The sequence below is a fragment of the Triticum urartu genome, chromosome 6 (genome assembly GCF_003073215.2).
Source record: "Triticum urartu cultivar G1812 chromosome 6, Tu2.1, whole genome shotgun sequence".
In the NCBI taxonomy this organism is placed as follows: domain Eukaryota; kingdom Viridiplantae; phylum Streptophyta; class Magnoliopsida; order Poales; family Poaceae; genus Triticum; species Triticum urartu.
Genome location: NC_053027.1, coordinates 3,235,870 through 3,253,333, shown reverse-complemented (window position 1 = coordinate 3,253,333; position 17,464 = coordinate 3,235,870). Strand labels below are relative to the sequence as shown.

Here is a 17,464-nt window from a genome sequence, read left to right as displayed (position 1 = left end):
CTTGAATATCATTAAAATGGTTATACTTAAATGGAATCAGTGGGAGATTATTCCCCGTAAAGAAAATATGAACACGGCTAAATTGCAACGTATTTTTTTATGTTCATTTTATAGGAGAATGCTAGCATGTTCTTTATAGTTAATCAGGTGTTATGGGATATTATGCTTGCACAAAATATCAATTTTTCCCGTTGCAACGCACGGGCATATGTGCTAGTGCTAATAATAAAGAGCAACTAGGATAGAATCTGGACATGTAGTACAAAAATAGAAAAAATGAATATGGGCCATCAGATCAGGTATGTATGGCTCTAGTTCTAGTGGAGCACCTCAGGCCACTTAATGTACATTTCACGAAAACCCCCCTGATACTCGTTAGATATAAAACTTGACTTTTGCAATAACCACCTCGACTTCCTCATATCCAATCGTTTTGTCCTTGGTAATACGACTATTCTTCAAAGCTGGCAGCGTTGATGACTGCTCTTTTGCAGTACAATCTCAGGTCTTTGTAAAATTAGTTTATTTTCAGATATGCACAGTGGTGATTACCCTCTCCTCTTAGTTGGATATAAAATCTTTGCAAATATTTGCTGCATGAGATCCATGCACATTTAAGTCCTAGTTTTTCAAGAGAGTTGAACATGTTGGTTACAAAAAAACCAACATATATCAAAAATATTTGAGCGCATGAGAAAATTAAACCATCCCATATCAAGCGGAACTACATGCGTACATGTTAACCTGAATGCATGAGAAAATAAAGGACCGAAGTGCCCGCTCAACAGAGTATAGTACATGAGAACACAACACAAAAGGCATACACAGATCTTTTGTAGTACATTCCCAGGTAGACCGCGTATTAAGGACTGATGGTACATTATATCTCAACAAGCATTTGAGTATTCAAGTACATGAGAACACAACACAAGAGGCATACATAGATCGTTTTTAGTACATTTCCAGGAAAACCTATTAAGGATTGATGGATGACAGAAAAGATCTATGATCTTGCCTTCCTTCTGTAGTGACTTGCTAATCGACCTTCATCTGATGGAATAGATGACAACCTCCATGGACTCTATATAATTTTTTTTTTCTGAAGGCGACTCTATATAAACTTCATCAGTTCAATCCACCTAGTTAAGCACACCAAATAAATATGTGTCTGTTAGAAACATATATCAAACATCATATATTGAGAAGAGAGGAAATCATTATGCCAGCTTTGTACGCCATTTGCCACAACTGACCTAAGAAAGAGACGAACACAAACCTTCTTTTTGCTGAAAAGAGCTCAACAGCTATTGTTCGGACACTCCCGTAGGCCATGACATATGTAAAATACTACTTCCCTGCATTTCAGATTGAGATGCAACAGCAGAACAACGGAGGCCGAGCCTAGCACTAGTCGACAAGCTCCGATCTGTCCATCATACCGAGAGCAGAAATTGTGTTCTACGTCAAAATCCAAATAGATAGTGAACTCCCATAAATCAATGAAGTGCCACATATTTGCAAGTGTGTAATACATTCCAGTCTTGTTCCAGCAAGCACTTCACATTCAGATACTTTAACAGGTAGTATGTGAGATTAGTTGACAGAATTTCTGTTTATTGTTATGGAAAATCAACACTGAATAAAGGTCTCTCCCAACTAACTGAATTTGGCTCAAAAAAGTGCGAGTACATACTAAACTGAGATTTATTTTTAGCTTGATCGAAAAGTTGTAAGCATATATGCTGACAATATAGCTATTATGTTGCATTAATGGATTTTCTGTCCTGGGCGATTTCCTTTAGCTCTCTCTATCTATGTATAACATAGTGTGACACTAGCAGGTTAGCTATTGTATTGTTCATGCATTTCTTGCTTAATATAGCATTTGCTCAAAAACCGTTTTAAGCTTCCAAGCTACTGCTACTCACTATCAAATTGTATCATCTACACTATGTGTCCATATGTTTAAAATTTTAAATGCAGCCATTCATATCATTTCCAAAGATCCAGAATTTCTAAATCTTTCTAAATCTCCTCCCAGAGGATATCTTGGTGAAAAGAAACAAAATTATACAGTGTTCAACAGCAATCCAACAGATGCTCCTAGCACAAATTTAAAGTGAAAGTACTTTTTTTCACTGGAAGATCTCAAGTAACTAATTAACTATAAATGAAAATATTATGCACATGATATGGATAGCCGATAGTCAAATCTGAACGAAGGAGTACTTTCTAAGTAAAATGCACTAGAATTAAATCTGAAATTGGTAGCAGCTTCAGCAGATACCATACCTTAAGACCCGAGATTTCTTCTCTGGCGTCGGTGGGTGGCCGAGCTAGCCGCACAGGAGTAGGGCGCAACGTGTGGAGAATGGCGGGGTGGGGGAGGAAGAAGTACGGGGCGAGGTCGACCTCTGACCGCCGGAGCAGAGTATCCTGAAGTGTTTGTTCGCACAAGGTCGCGGCTTGGAACAGGGCGAGATCCGCCGGAGCAGCGCCGACGGCGACGAGACGACCAGGAGCTGGAACAACACCTCTACTGGCCGTACTTGCCCAGGTGGGCACCGGATCTGGACCTCCGCCACGGTCGGCAAGCTGGAGGACGATGAGCGAGAGGATTGATCCAGGAGGCGGCTGGCAGTCAAGCTAGATTGGGGAATTTTGGACTGTGCTGCTGCTATCGGACGAAGGAAGAAGCAGATTCTGAAAGGAAAATGAGTACAAGTGGGGGGCTTTTGTGCAAAGAAGCTAGCACGTGTGCTGTCACTTCCATCCACTACAATCTGGACCACCCATCCTGGAACTGATGGCTCAGATAGTTTTTTTTTTCTATTTTTCTACCCGTGGCTGTTTTTCTATGCTAGTCGCGCAAATAATAAAGGGACTATTGCTTCTTACAACTGTAATTTGGTCCGTTTTTCATCCGTCCGTCGTCCGCCCGTTTCGGCCATAGTATTTTCTATATATCCGATGTGGTACTATTCATATGATTTTTTTGGTCACAAGCACGCTCAACTGGCTGGGCCTCGACCTCAAGTTTCGTACGTCCGGCTCGACAACACATGCCCCGTTTCCTTTTTGAGCGAACCATCCGTTTTTTTTCTTTGTGCCAGCAGAAAACTATAGAGGCCAAATATTTCGGCCCACATATCTGGCCGGTGTAAGGTTTCTTTTTTTTAGCGAACGATCTGTGGCCCCGCGATATAGGAGGCAAAATTTGTTCGGCCAGGTGAATTGAAAAACTAATAACGTGGCTAACTAACCTAGCTCATGTTTTTCTTTTTTGCGAAATAACCTAGCTCATGTTTTGTGTGTACAAGGAAAGCTTGATTCACATATTAAATTAGTCCCACCTCGCTTCTTTGTACTAATTCTCACCAATTCAAATATGGACGAGTTAAACAAGTCAACAAGCAGCCTCGAGACTTGATACAGAGAGATCGATGATGCCGCAAGAGAACTAGGAATGGCCCTGTGGAGGGAGAGAGATAACGTGGGAAGAAAAGGCACGCGGGCGGGAAAGAGGATAAGTGGCGACATGGGTGAGATGTCATGTTAAAATAGAGAACATGCATGCGGGGGTTGGGGGGCCTTGAGCCATGCTTGTATGGTTGGTGAATTTATTCTTTCTCTTGTTGCAACGCACGGGCCTTTTTACTAGTTATGCTAAAGTATCTTCCTCCCGAGGCCATCCACGCCCTCGTGTGTCCACTGCGCCGTTTGATCGATTCGTGGCACCCCCTTCTGCCTGCCTGGTGCTCTTCTAGCCGTCCGATCTTGTTTCCTGCGCTAGGGTTGGCATATGAAGTTTGACTCGCTGAGTAAACAATGCCCGTGCGCGATGGCTGGCGCCTGGTCATAGCAAGGTTCGTGAAACAAAGGACAACCTTAAGGGCTTGCTACATGCACTATGCACCGCTTCCAAGAACATACTAGATCTCGACCACTCCATGGTTTTCCGCTCCACCAGCAGGTTCGGAACAGCAACGAGGTAGAAGCTTGATGGGCATACTCTCTCGTCCCTTTCGGAAGATGCAAAAGAATTGTAGGCCGAGGTGCCATCTACCTGCTGATTCAAGTTGGGTTGAGGCGCCTTCCCGTAATATTGTACACATTTTGAGCAATATATTCAGGTGAAGATGCTCTGCCACGCCTCAACCTTCAATCAGAATCTCAGCTCGAATCATCTACGCCGTTCAAGTTTCGGCATGACAAGCTGGCAGAAGTACACGACTCACAGCTCTAAATTTCTTTTATGCTATCAAGGTTCTTAGTTTCAAGCTCCAAGTCGTCAAATACATACAGATAACAGAGTAGTAGCAACATGAAACGGATTGCTAAAACCAAGCAATACCAACTACTTGCTGTGTCGAGGGGTTGAAAACAGCACAGCAGGTTGCCTCTAGCTCGGGCCTCGGCCGGTCGTGTGGTGGATCATCGCTGCTGCTGCTGGTTCTCCCTCCGGCGCGCGTACCGGGTCCTGTCGTTGTACCTCGGCCTGTCCGACGCTCTCTGCGGAACGGGCTCCACCCTCCTCTGCCTCTCGGGTGATCTCTGCACAATCTCCCCATTCACAAACAGCTCGGCTGCACATCAGAGGCAAACATAAGAATAAGATTGTCAGTATTCTTTCATCAAACACATATTACAAATATCACCAAACATGTAAAGCAAGACATAAGTGAATGCGCCATCTCTTAGTTGGGTCAACGTTTCGTAAACAGTAACTTGGACACTACATCAAGGCGAAGGAACAAATTAATAGTATGCTACTCCCTCCATTCACAAATATAAAATGTTTTGGTTATTTCAATATGGACTACATATTCGGACTGAAATGAATGAACACACTAAAACATGTCTATATGCATCCGATTCACACAAAAATTAGAACATCTTATATTTATGATTGGAGGGAGTATATGCAAACCAAGGCATAGCTCAGGAAAACCACTTGCTTTGACCAGAAATAGCTGACTACCCCAAGTTTCATGGTAAAATTAGCAAGGCGGAGCATTTCTCTTAGACATAATCAACACTAGAGGCACTGCTCTTACCATGTTTTGTCGGCATAAATACCATTAGAGAATATGCAGGGACTTGTTAGGATCCCATTAGCACTCAAAGCAAGAATCACGCACTAAACTTCATTGCTTCAGCCACATGGACTGTATAGCAAATTTCGGTAGTTGAAGATAGTTATAAATACCCAACTACACAGAAATGCTCATAGCACTTGATACCGTGCACTGTTACTGTTATATATATACAAACAATGCTCATAGCACTTGATTGTGTGCGTTAGGTGTCAGTGCCCACCCTGGATAGATTAGAGCAGCAATGGTTGTAAGTTGTAACTAAAGAGGGAATATGTTTCGTGATAATTTATTGTACCTCTCACCTCTACAAATATTTTCCAATACTTGGGGCATAAATAACTTTCAGAGAATATGCAGGTACTTGTTACATATTTACATGCCCGTAGCAAGAATCGCACACTAGACTTCATTGCTTCAACCACATGGACAACAGAGCAAACGTTGGAAGTTGACAATATACTCGTAAATACACAATTATACACTTTGCTCCTACAACTTTATATGGTGCATTAATGTTTAATGATGTATTATACATACTGCCTACAGCACTTGATAGTGTGTGTTAGGCTTCATTGCTCAGCAGAGACAGGTTAGAGCACCAAGGATTGCAATTACAGAGGGAGTACGTTCCATGATTAGTTTTTCTACAAACATACACAACCATCTAAAAGTTTATCAGCAACCGAATCAAATATATTACTCATAAGGCTGCATCAGACCACCTAGATGGAATCATTTAAATGATACTGGGCAATAGGTGTCTTGCTGGTTGGCACAAAACAATCAGTCTGCAGAAATCTAAAATGGTTGTCGATTTGAGCAGTCCTAATCCCACAAAGAACCAAATAGTCTAGCTCCCTTCCATGGATGGCATACCAAACAAAACAAACCAGAAGATGGTTGCAGGATAAGTATAGTATGTCGAGAATTACCTCCATAGTCCTTGTGTTCAGGGTCCACATAGGAATCGGGGAGTACAAACAGAACACCAGGAATCCCTGCAGTACACCATACATAATTAAAAAATACACAGAAGGAGAAACAGCTCATGACTGGTTTTCAATGTAGTTAATAAGCACAAAAAACCTTCAAGCTTGTTGGATGTCTCCTCATCAATCTCACACCCGAACCCGAAGTAGCGCTCGCACGAGACGTTGTAAATCTTCCTCTTGGCCTCCTCCTCGCTGGGACAACATTCAGAGACAGAGCAACATCATATCATCAGGCTTACATGAACAATACTACTTGACAGAAGGTAACACTGAGCTGGTCTTCCAACCCAAGCAAGACTCAAATTTGTAGTCTTTGTCACTCATTTCCGAGCAATGAGCGAGACTGACTGAGCCGATCTCGCGACGGGATAGAGGCTGGACGGATGGGTACCTTCCGAGGACCTTGGCGAGGGTCTGGACGTAGCAGTCGATCATCTGGTGCTTGGAGGCGCCCTCGCCGCCGGGCTTGTCCATGACGATCAGCCAGTGCTCGTAGTCGCACCCGGGGAACAGCGGCGCCATCTCCGTGGGCGCGCGGTCCCCTCCGCCCCCGCCCCCGCCCCGCGCGGGGGAGTACCCGTCGCCCCCCGGCCGCCGCGCCATTCCCCTGGCGCCCCCGGCGCCGCGGAGGAGGAAGGAGGACGAGGAGGCGACGGCCGCCGGGCGCAGCATCTCCCTCGCCGCCGCCGCCGGGGCGCGCGGGATGGACGGGGCGGAGGCGATGCGGCGGGAGATGAGGAGGCGTATGGCGGTGGACGGCGAGGAGGTGGTGGGGGAGAGCAGCCTGCGGGCCATGGAAGCGGCGGCGGCGGCCATGGAGAGGGAGGGAGATGGGGAATGGGGAATTCGGGATGGAGCCGGGACGGAGACCTACGGGGGGTTTAGGGGACATGGGTTTAAGCTTAAATGGGCCTCTTGCTGTGGATCACATGGGCTTTTATCCGCGCGGCTGAAGCCCGCGGCAGTTTGTGTGGATTTGGGAATTCGGTTTTCTCCCCTAGTAGCTTGAGAGCCGTATCTCGCGAAATCACTACTCAAGGGTACCCTTTGCAAAGGTTACTCGCACCTTCTCATAGGCTGACAAGTGGCAGCCTTTTTCTCCAAGTTTCGCTTTACAAAACATTTTATCTCTTGAATGGTGCGTCTGGATCCTGAACCGTTTTCATCGTTGAATTATCAGGGCCTATTCTGGAGTCACCCGGCTCCACACTTTCACAGATCTCATGTGCGGAGCCGAGCCGAACGCTCTAGCTCCCGGAAGCTAACTTAGAGAAGTTGTGGTCCATCATAGTGTAATGAGCATGGAGTTACAGAAGCCGCGAAATCATAGCTTCGGGAATTACCTGGTATGCCACCGCCAAGTGAAGAAAACGTTTCCCTTAATCTCTCTCCTCCCTTCTTTCTTTTTCCGAAAACTGGCGTGTGGGTCCTTCCTTGTAGAGAAATATAGCTCTCCTTTTTTGGGGCTACATGCTTGCCTTAAAATTGGGCTACTAGTCCATCGAACGTTCTCCATCCAGCCCAACGCTACCAGCCCAAGCTGGGCAATGGAGAAGTTTTTTCGCTCCCGAACGGACGTGAACCATTGTGTGGAGTGAGAAGCTAGGTCGGGAAGCTGAATTTGTGGAGTTGGGAGAGCTGGGAGGACTTCAGAACAGGCTCTTAGCGTCGAGATTTTTAAAACTAGATCGCATGTTAATAGGTTTTGATGAACTTTCTTTTTATGAAAAAATCATTAGAAAAAACCACGGCTGGAAGCATGTTTCTTTATTCACCTTTTTCCCTTTCCGAGAGGCACAATTGTGCTTCTCGCGGAAGAAATTTTGTGCTTCAACGAGAATCAAATATGTGTCTCTACTAGAAAGAAAAAAAGTTTTTTCCCTTTTTTGAAAGCCACAAATGTGTCTCCCGCGGAAGTAAACCTATGCCTCCACAAGAACACTTGCCACTCTCGTGGAAGCAAAAAAAAATGCATTTTTTTTCTCAGGTAAGCAAATTAGTGCCCCGATGAGAAGTAGATCTGTATTCTTATGGAAGCAAAAACACAATGCATTTTTTTCCTTTTCTGAGAGGTATAGTTGTGCCTCTTGCAGAAAACAAATATGTGCATCCATAAGAAGCAAACGTGTGCCCCTCATGGAAGGGGAAAAATACTTTTTTCCTTTCCAAGAGGTATAGTTGTGCCTCCCGCAAAAGCAAATTTGTGCCAACACAAGAAAATAAAATTGTGCCTCTCATGAAAAAAATATTATGCAAAATCTAACAAAACCGAAAAATCCATACCCCCCACCTCCCTAAAAAACAATCTAAACACCGACAACGCATATAGGAAAATATAAAAACATAAAATTCTAAGGGAGCGCCCAGCACGCGACACATGGTAGCGGTTGAGAGTGTTGTCGGTGGTAGTTCTTAGTGCACCATAACTCACCCTTGAGGGGCTCCTGCAAAGGTACCCCTAACTTACTCTTTATATCTCGATCAATATGAGATGGTAGTTCGTCTCGCTAAAGGATTTTTCCTCTTTTGTTGTTTTCTAGGCCGACCCATTTAGATGATTTTTGTTGTTTGCCTCGCTTCTCGTTCGCTCGGTCGATGTCATCTGTGTGGGTTTGGTTTAGTTTTCTTACATTTTTTTCATTCTTTATTTGATTTTTTTCTTACCGATTTCCTTGTTTCTTCATTGGTTTTCTGTTTTCAGCCACTTCTTGTTTCTTTCTTAGTTTTCGTCAGTTTTCTCTCTCTTTTCTTTCTTTATTTCTTTTTTTTGTCGGTTTTAACTGTTTTTTTGCTTTTCTTTTTTGCTTCCTTTGATTTTTTTGTGTGTTCCCTTTTAGGTTTTTGTAGGTTTTCTTTGTTAATTTTTCTTATACGCGAGGAACAACTTTTATATACACGTTAAACATCTTTAAAACACGTGATTAATATTTTTGACAACTTATATTTTTTTAGTGTCTACTTTTTTCATGCGCATTATACATTTTTTATTTATACTAGGAGCATATTCATTTACATGATTAATATTTTAAAACTACATGCTTAATATTATTAGAACATATATTTATATAGGGAGAATATCATATGAAAACCAATATTCAATAAAAACTTCGTGGAAACCATATTTTAAATTTTCGAAAAAAACCTGAAAAAAATACAGGAAATTTTATTGCCACACAAAATTTCAAGTTGAAACACGTTACGAGATGGGAGTTATGAAAAAGACAAATTCAGCCCTGAATAGTGACATTACTATTCAGCACTATTCAACGCTGATTTTGTCTTTTTCATAGCTCACATCTCATAATGTGTTTCAATTTGAAATTTTGCGTGACAATAAAACATCATCCTCTTAACATCCCGTATTTTTTTAGATTTTTTTGAAACTCCAAAACATCTTCTTCTCATGGTTTTGACCGGTTTCCACCGAATTTTGGTTTGCGTATGATATTCTCCCATTTATATGGAATACCTACTTTTCTCAGAAACATTGTACATTTTCCGGAACATTTACATATTCACTTGTAGCATATTCCAAATTGATGATTAACAGTTTTTTAAACATATAGGTTTTGATGTCTACTTTTTATGGTCACTATCTATATTTTTTTGTATACATTAGAAACATTTTTATATACAAGTTTAAAATTTTCTAAATTCATGATATTTTTAAATACATCATTTTTATATCTAATTTTTTCCATACACATTCTAATTTTTTTGCATACACCAGAAACATTTTTGTTGGAAATATGCCCTAGAGGCAATAATAAATTGGTTATTATTATATTTCCTTGTTCATGATAATCGTTTATTATCCATGCTATAATTGTATTGATAGGAAACTCAAATACATGTGTGGATACATAGACAACACCATGTCCCTAGTGAGCCTCTAGTTGACTAGCTCGTTGATCAATAGATGGTTATGGTTTCCTAACCATGGACATTGGATGTCGTTGATAACGGGATCACATCATTAGGAGAATGATGTGATGGACAAGACCTAATCCTAAGCCTAGCACAAAGATCGTATAGTTCGTATGCTAAAGCTTTTCTAATGTCAAGTATCATTTCCTTAGACCATGAGATTGTGCAACTCCCGAATACCGTAGGAGTGCTTTGGGTGTATCAAACGTCACAACGTAACTGGGTGACTATAAAGGTGCATTACAGGTATCTCTGAAAGTGTCTGTTGGGTTGGCACGAATCGAGACTGGGATTTGTCACTCCGTGTAAGCGGAGAGGTATCTCTGGGCCCACTCGGTAGGACATCATCATATGCGCAATGTGACCAAGGAGTTGATCACGGGATGATGTGTTACGGAACGAGTAAAGAGACTTGCCAGTAACGAGATTGAACTAGGTATCGGTATACCGACGATCGAATCTCGGGCAAGTAACATACCGCTAGACAAAGGGAATTGTATACGGGATTGATTAAGTCCTTGACATCGTGGTTCATCCGATGAGATCATCGTGGAACATGTGGGAGCCAACATGGGTATCCAGATCCCGCTGTTGGTTATTGACCGGAGAACGTCTCGGTCATGTCTGCATGCTTCCCGAACCCGTAGGGTCTACACACTTAAGGTTCGGTGACGCTAGGGTTATAGAGATATTAGTATGCGGTAATCCGAAAGTTTTTCGGAGTCCCGGATGAGATCCCGGACGTCACGAGGAGTTCCGGAATGGTCCGGAGGTAAAGAATTATATATAGGAAGTGCTATTTCGGCCATCGGGACAAGTTTCGGGGTCATCGGTATTGTACCGGGACCACCGGAAGGGTCCCGGGGGTCCACCGGGTGGGGCCACCTGCCCCGGGGGGGCCACATGGGCTGTAGGGGGTGTGCCTTGGCCTATATGGGCCAAGGGCACCAGCCCCAAGAGGCCCATGCGCCAAGAGATGGGAAAAGGGGAGAGTCCTATAAGGGGAAGGCACCTCCGAGGTGCCTTGGGGAGGATGGACTCCTCCCCACCCTTGGCCGCACCCTTCCTTGGAGGAAGGGGCAAGGGCTGCGCCTCCCCCTCTCCCTTGGCCCTATATATAGTGGGGAAAAGGAGGAGCAAACTAATCTAAGGCCTAGCGCCTCCCTCTCCCTCCCGTGACACATCTACCTCCTCCCGCAGCGCTTAGCGAAGCCCTGTTGGAATCCCGCTACTTCCACCACGCCGTCGTGCTGCTGGATCTCCATCAACCTCTCCCTCCTCCTTGCTGGATCAAGGCATGGGAGACGTCTCCGTTCCGTACGTGTGTTGAACGCGGAGGTGCCGTCCGTTCGGCGCTAGGATCATCGGTGATTTGAATCACGACGAGTACGACTCCATCAACCCCGTTCACTTGAACGCTTCCGCTCAGCGATCTACAAGGGTATGTAGATGCACTCTCCTTCCCCTCGTTGGCTAGTCTCTCCATAGATAGATCTTGGTGACACGTAGGAAAATTTTGAATTTCTGCTACGTTCCCCAACAGTGGCATCATGAGCTAGGTCTATTGCGTAGATTCTATGCACGAGTAGAACACAAAGTAGTTGTGGGCGTTGATTTTGTTCAATATGCTTGCCGTTACTAGTCTTATCTTGATTCGGCGGCATCGTGGGATGAAGCGGCCCGGACCGACCTTACACGTACTCTTACGTGAGACCGGTTCCACCGACAAACATGCACTAGTTGCATAAGGTGGCTAGCGGGTGTCTGTCTCTCCTACTTTAGTCGGATCGGATTCGATGAAAAGGGTCCTTATGAAGGGTAAATAGCAATTGGCATATCACGTTGTGGTTTTGCGTAGGTAAGAAACGTTCTTGCTAGAAACCCATAGCAGCCACGTAAAACATGCAAACAACAATTAGAGGACGTCTAACTTGTTTTTGCAGGGTATGCTATGTGATGTGATATGGCCAAAAGGATGTGATGAATGATATATGTAATGTATGAGATTGATCATGTTCTTGTAATAGATGATCATGGAGCCCCAAGATGGAGATCAAAGGAGCTACATGATATTGGCCATATCATGTCACTATTTGATTGCATATGATGTTTATCATGTTATGCATCTTGTTTACTTAGTACGACGGTAGTAAATAAGATGATCCCTCATTAAAATTTCAAGAAGTGTTCTCCCCTAACTGTGCACCGTTGCTACAGTTCGTCGCTTCGAAGCATCACGTGTTAATCGGGTGTGATAGATCCTTTCGTTCACATACAACAGGTGTAAGAAGTTTTACACATGCAAAAACACTTAGGGTTAACTTGACGAGCCTAGCATGTGAAGACATGGCCTCGGAACACAGAGACCGAAAGGTCGAGCATGAGTCGTATGGTAGATACGATCAACATGAAGATGTTCACCGACGTTGACTAGTCCGTCTCACGTGTTAATCGGACATGGCCTAGTCGACTCGGATCGTGTAATCACTTAGATGACTAGAGGGATGTCTATCTGAGTGGGAGTTCATAAGATGAACTTAATTATCCTGAACATAGTCAATAGGATTTTGCAAATTATGTCGCATCTCACGCTTTAGTTCTACTGTTTAGATATGTTCCTAGAGAAAAAAAAATTAGTTGAAAGTTGATAGTAGCAATTATGCGGACTAGGTCCGTAAACTGAGGATTGTCCTCGTTGCTTCTTAGAAGGCTTATGTCCTTAATGCACCGCTCAGTGTGCTGAACCTCGAACGTGGTCGGTGGATGTTGCGAACATCTGACATACACGTTTTGATAACTACATGATAGTTCAGTTAAACGGTTTAGAGTTGAGGCACCAAAGACGTTTTTTGAAACGTCGCGAAACATGTGAGATGTTTCGAGGGCTGAAATTAGGATTCCAAGCTCGTGCCCACGTCAAAAGGTATAAGACCTCCGACGATTTTCTTAGCCTGCAAACTAAGGGAGAACAGCTCAATTGTTGAACTTGTGCTCAGATTGTCTGAGTACAACAATCGCTTGAATCGAGTGGGAGTTGATCTTCCAGATGAAATAGTGATGGTTCTCCGAAGTCATTACCACCAAGCTGCTAGAGCTTCGTAATGAACTATAATATATCAGGGACATATATGATGATCCTTGAGATATTCGCAATGTTTGACACCGCGAAAGTAGAAATCAAGAAGGAGCATCAATTGTTGATGGTTGGTGAAACCACTAGTTTCAAGAAGGGCAAGGGCACGAAGGGATACTTCATAAAACGGCAATTCAGCTGCTGCTCTAGTGAAGAAACCCAAAGTTGAACCCAAACCCGAGACTGAGTGCTTCTGTAATAAGGGGAACAGCCACTGGAGCAGAATTACCCTAGATACTTGGTAGATTAGAAGGCTGGCAAGGTCGATAGAAGTATATTGGATATATTATGTTAATGTGTACTTTACTAGTACTCCTAGTAGCACCAGGGTATTAGATACCGGTTCGGTTGCTAAGTGTTAGTAACTCGAAATAAAAGCTACGGAATAAACGGAGACTAGCTAAAGGTGAGCTGACGATATGTGTTGGAAGTGTTTCCAGGGTTGATATGATCAAGCATCGCACGCTCCCTCTACCATCGAGATTGGTATTAAAACCTAAATAATTGTTATTTGGTGTTTGCGTTGAGCATGGACATGATTGGATTATGTCTATCGCAATACGGTTATTCATTTAAAGAGAATAATGGTTACTCTGTTTATTTGAATAATACCTTCAATGGTCTTACACCTAAAATGAATGGTTCATTGAATCTCGATCGTAGTGATACACATGTTCATGCCAAAAGATATAGGATAGTAATGATAGTACCACCTACTTGTGGCACTGCCACGTAAGTCATATCGGTATAAAACGCATGAAGAAGCTCCATGTTGATGGATCTTTGGGCTCACTCATTTTTGAAAGGTTTGAGACATGCGAACCATGTCTATTGGTGTATATGCATGAAGAAACTCCATGCAAATGGACCGTTTTGTACTCGCTTGATTTTGAATCACTTGAGACATGCAAATCATACCACATGGGCAAGATGACTGAAAGCCTCGTTTTCAGTAAAATGGAACAAGAAAGCAACTTGTTGGAAGTAATACATTTTTGATGTGTGCAGTCCAATGAGTGCTGAGGCATGTAGTGGATATCGTTATGTTCTTACTTCACAGATGATTTGAGTAGATGTTGAGTATATTTACTTGATGAATCACGAGTCTGAATTATTGAAAGGTTCAAGTAATTTCAGGGTGAAGTTGAAAGATCGTCGTGACAAGAGGATAAAAAATCTATGATATGATCATAGAGATGAATATCTGAATTACGAGTCTGGCACAGAATTAAGACATTGTGGAAATTGTTTCACAACTAATACAGCCTGGAACACCATAGTGTGATGGTGTGTCCGAACATCATAACTGCACCCTATTGGATATGATGCATACCATGATGTCTCTTATCGAATTACCACGATAGTTTATGGGTTAGGCATTAGAGACAACCACATTCACTTTAAATAGGGCACCACGTAATTCCGATGAGATGACACCGTATGAACTATGGTTTAGAGAAACCTAAGCTGTCATTTCTTAAAAGTTTGGGGCTGCGACGCTTATGTGAAAAAGTTTCAGGTTGATAAGCTCGAACCCAAAGCGGATAAATGCATCTTCATAGGACACCCAAAACAGTTGGGTATACCTCCTGTCTCAGATCCGAAAGCAATAAGGGATTGTTTCTGGAATCGGGTCCTTTCTCGAGGAAAAGTTTTTCTCGAAAGAATTGAGTGGGAGGATGGTGGAGACTTGATGAGGTTATTGAACCGTCTCTTCAACTAGTGTGTGGCAGGGCACAGAAAGTTGTTCCTGTGGCACCTACACCAATTGAAGTGGAAGCTTATGATAGTGATCATGAAACTTCAGATCAAGTCACTGCCAAACCTCGTAGGATGACAAGGATGCGTACTACTTCAGAGTGGTACGTAATCCTGTCGTGGAAGTCATGTTGCTAGACAACAATGAACCTACGAGCTATGGAGAAGCGATGGTGGGCCCGGATACCGATAAATGGCTCGAGGCCATATAATCCGAGAGAGGATCCATACATGAAAACAAAGTGTAGACTTTGGAAGAAATACTTGATGGTCGTAAGGCTGTTGAGTACAGATGGATTTTAAAAGGAAGACGGACAATGATGGTAAATGTCACCATTAAGAAAGCTCGACTTGTCGTTAAGATGTTTTCCGACAAGTTCAAAGAGTTGACTACGATGAGACTTTCTCACTCGTAGCGATGCTAAGAGTCTGTTGGAATTATATTAGCGATTACTGCATTATTTATGAAATCTTGCAGATAGGATGTCAAAACATTGTTTCCTCGACGATTTTCTTGAGGAAAGGTTGTATGTGATACAACCGGAAGGTTTTGTCAATCCAGAAAAGATGCTAATAAGTATGCAAAGCTCCAGCAATCCTTCTAAGGACTGGAGTAAGCATCTCGGAGTTGGAATGTACGCTTTGATGAGATGATCAAAGGTTTTGGGTTTATATAAAGTTTATGAGAAACTTGTATTTCCAAAGAAGTGAGTGGGAGCACTATAAAATTTCTGATGAGTATATGTTGTTGACATATTGATGATCAGAAATGACGTAGAATTTCTGGAAAGCATATAGGGTTATTTGGAAAGTGTTTTTCAATGGAAAGCCTGGATTAAGCTACTTGAACATTGAGCATCAAGATCTATAAGGATAGATCAAAACGCTTAATGGTACTTTCAAATGAGCACATACCTTGACATGATCTTGAAGTTGTTCAAGATGGATCAGTCAAAGAAGGAGTTCTTGCCTAAGTTGTAAGGTATGAAGTTAAGACTTAAAGCTCGACCACGGCAGAATAGAGAGAAAGGACGAAGGTCGTCCCCTATGCTTAAGACATAGGCTCTACAGTATGCTATGCTGTGTGCCGCACCTAAAGTATGCCTTGCCATGAGTCAGTCAAGGGGTACAAGAGTGATCAAAGAACGGATCACAGGACAGTGGTCAAAGTTATCCTTAGTAACTAGTGGACTAAGGAATTTTCTCGATTATGGAGGTGGTCGTAAAGGGTTACGCCGATGCAAACTTTGACACTAGTCCAGATTATTCTGAGTAGTAAACTGGATTCATATAGTAGAACAGTTATTTGGAATAGCTCCAAATAGAACGTGGTAGCTGCATCTAGGAGATGACATAGAGATTTGTGAAGCACACACGGATCTGAAAGGTTCAGACCCGTTGACTAAAACCTCTCTCACAAGCAACATGATCAAACCAAGAACTCTTTGGGTGTTAGTCACATGGCGATGTGACCTGTGAGTGTTAATCACATGACGATGTGAACTAGATTATTGACTCTAGTGCAAGTGGGAGACTGTTGGAAATATGCCCTAGAGGCAATAATAAATTGGTTATTATTATATTTCCTTGTTCATGATAATCGTTTATTATCCATGCTATAATTGTATTGATAGGAAACTCAAATACATGTGTGGATACATAGACAACACCATGTCCCTAGTGAGCCTCTAGTTGACTAGCTCGTTGATCAATAGATGGTTATGGTTTCCTAACCATGGACATTGGATGTCGTTGATAACGGGATCACATCATTAGGAGAATGATGTGATGGACAAGACCTAATCCTAAGCCTAGCACAAAGATCGTATAGTTCGTATGCTAAATCTTTTCTAATGTCAAGTATCATTTCCTTAGACCATGAGATTGTGCAACTCCCGAATACCGTAGGAGTGCTTTGGGTGTATCAAACGTCACAACGTAACTGGGTGACTATAAAGGTGCATTACAGGTATCTCTGAAAGTGTCTGTTGGGTTGGCACGAATCGAGACTGGGATTTGTCACTCCGTGTAAGCGGAGAGGTATCTCTGGGCCCACTCGGTAGGACATCATCATATGCGCAATGTGACCAAGGAGTTGATCACGGGATGATGTGTTACGGAACGAGTAAAGAGACTTGCCGGTAACGAGATTGAACTAGGTATCGGTATACCGACGATCGAATCTCGGGCAAGTAACATACCGCTAGACAAAGGGAATTGTATACGGGATTGATTAAGTCCTTGACATCGTGGTTCATCCGATGAGATCATCGTGGAACATGTGGGAGCCAACATGGGTATCCAGATCCCGCTGTTGGTTATTGACCGGAGAACGTCTCGGTCATGTCTGCATGCTTCCCGAACCCGTAGGGTCTACACACTTAAGGTTCGGTGACGCTAGGGTTATAGAGATATTAGTATGCGGTAATCCGAAAGTTTTTCGGAGTCCCGGATGAGATCCCGGACGTCACGAGGAGTTCCGGAATGGTCCGGAGGTAAAGAATTATATATAGGAAGTGCTATTTCGGCCATCGGGACAAGTTTCGGGGTCATCG

General features: G+C 43.0%; 1 protein-coding gene and 1 long non-coding RNA gene across 3 annotated transcripts; both read right to left on the bottom strand.

The window, feature by feature from the left end:
• Nucleotides 1–807: 807 nt before the first annotated feature.
• Nucleotides 808–2,723, bottom strand: LOC125516274. 2 transcript variants are annotated; one of them, XR_007287330.1, is made up of 3 exons: nucleotides 2,293–2,723; nucleotides 1,254–1,426; nucleotides 808–1,139 (listed from the first exon to the last, which is right to left on the bottom strand). It is a non-coding gene; the product is annotated as an uncharacterized LOC125516274 (long non-coding RNA). The 2 variants fall into 2 exon arrangements; XR_007287329.1 differs by having other exon boundaries at nucleotides 1,277–1,426; nucleotides 2,293–2,722.
• Nucleotides 2,724–4,226: 1,503 nt separating this feature from the next.
• Nucleotides 4,227–6,964, bottom strand: LOC125513409 (multiple organellar RNA editing factor 2, chloroplastic-like). The gene is made up of 4 exons (XM_048678527.1): nucleotides 6,483–6,964; nucleotides 6,186–6,283; nucleotides 6,032–6,097; nucleotides 4,227–4,586 (listed from the first exon to the last, which is right to left on the bottom strand). The coding sequence occupies exons 1-4, from the start codon at nucleotides 6,905–6,907 to the stop codon at nucleotides 4,435–4,437; spliced, it is 741 nt and encodes a 246-aa protein (XP_048534484.1). The 5' UTR covers nucleotides 6,908–6,964; the 3' UTR covers nucleotides 4,227–4,434.
• Between the last annotated feature and the right edge of the window lie 10,500 nt (nucleotides 6,965–17,464).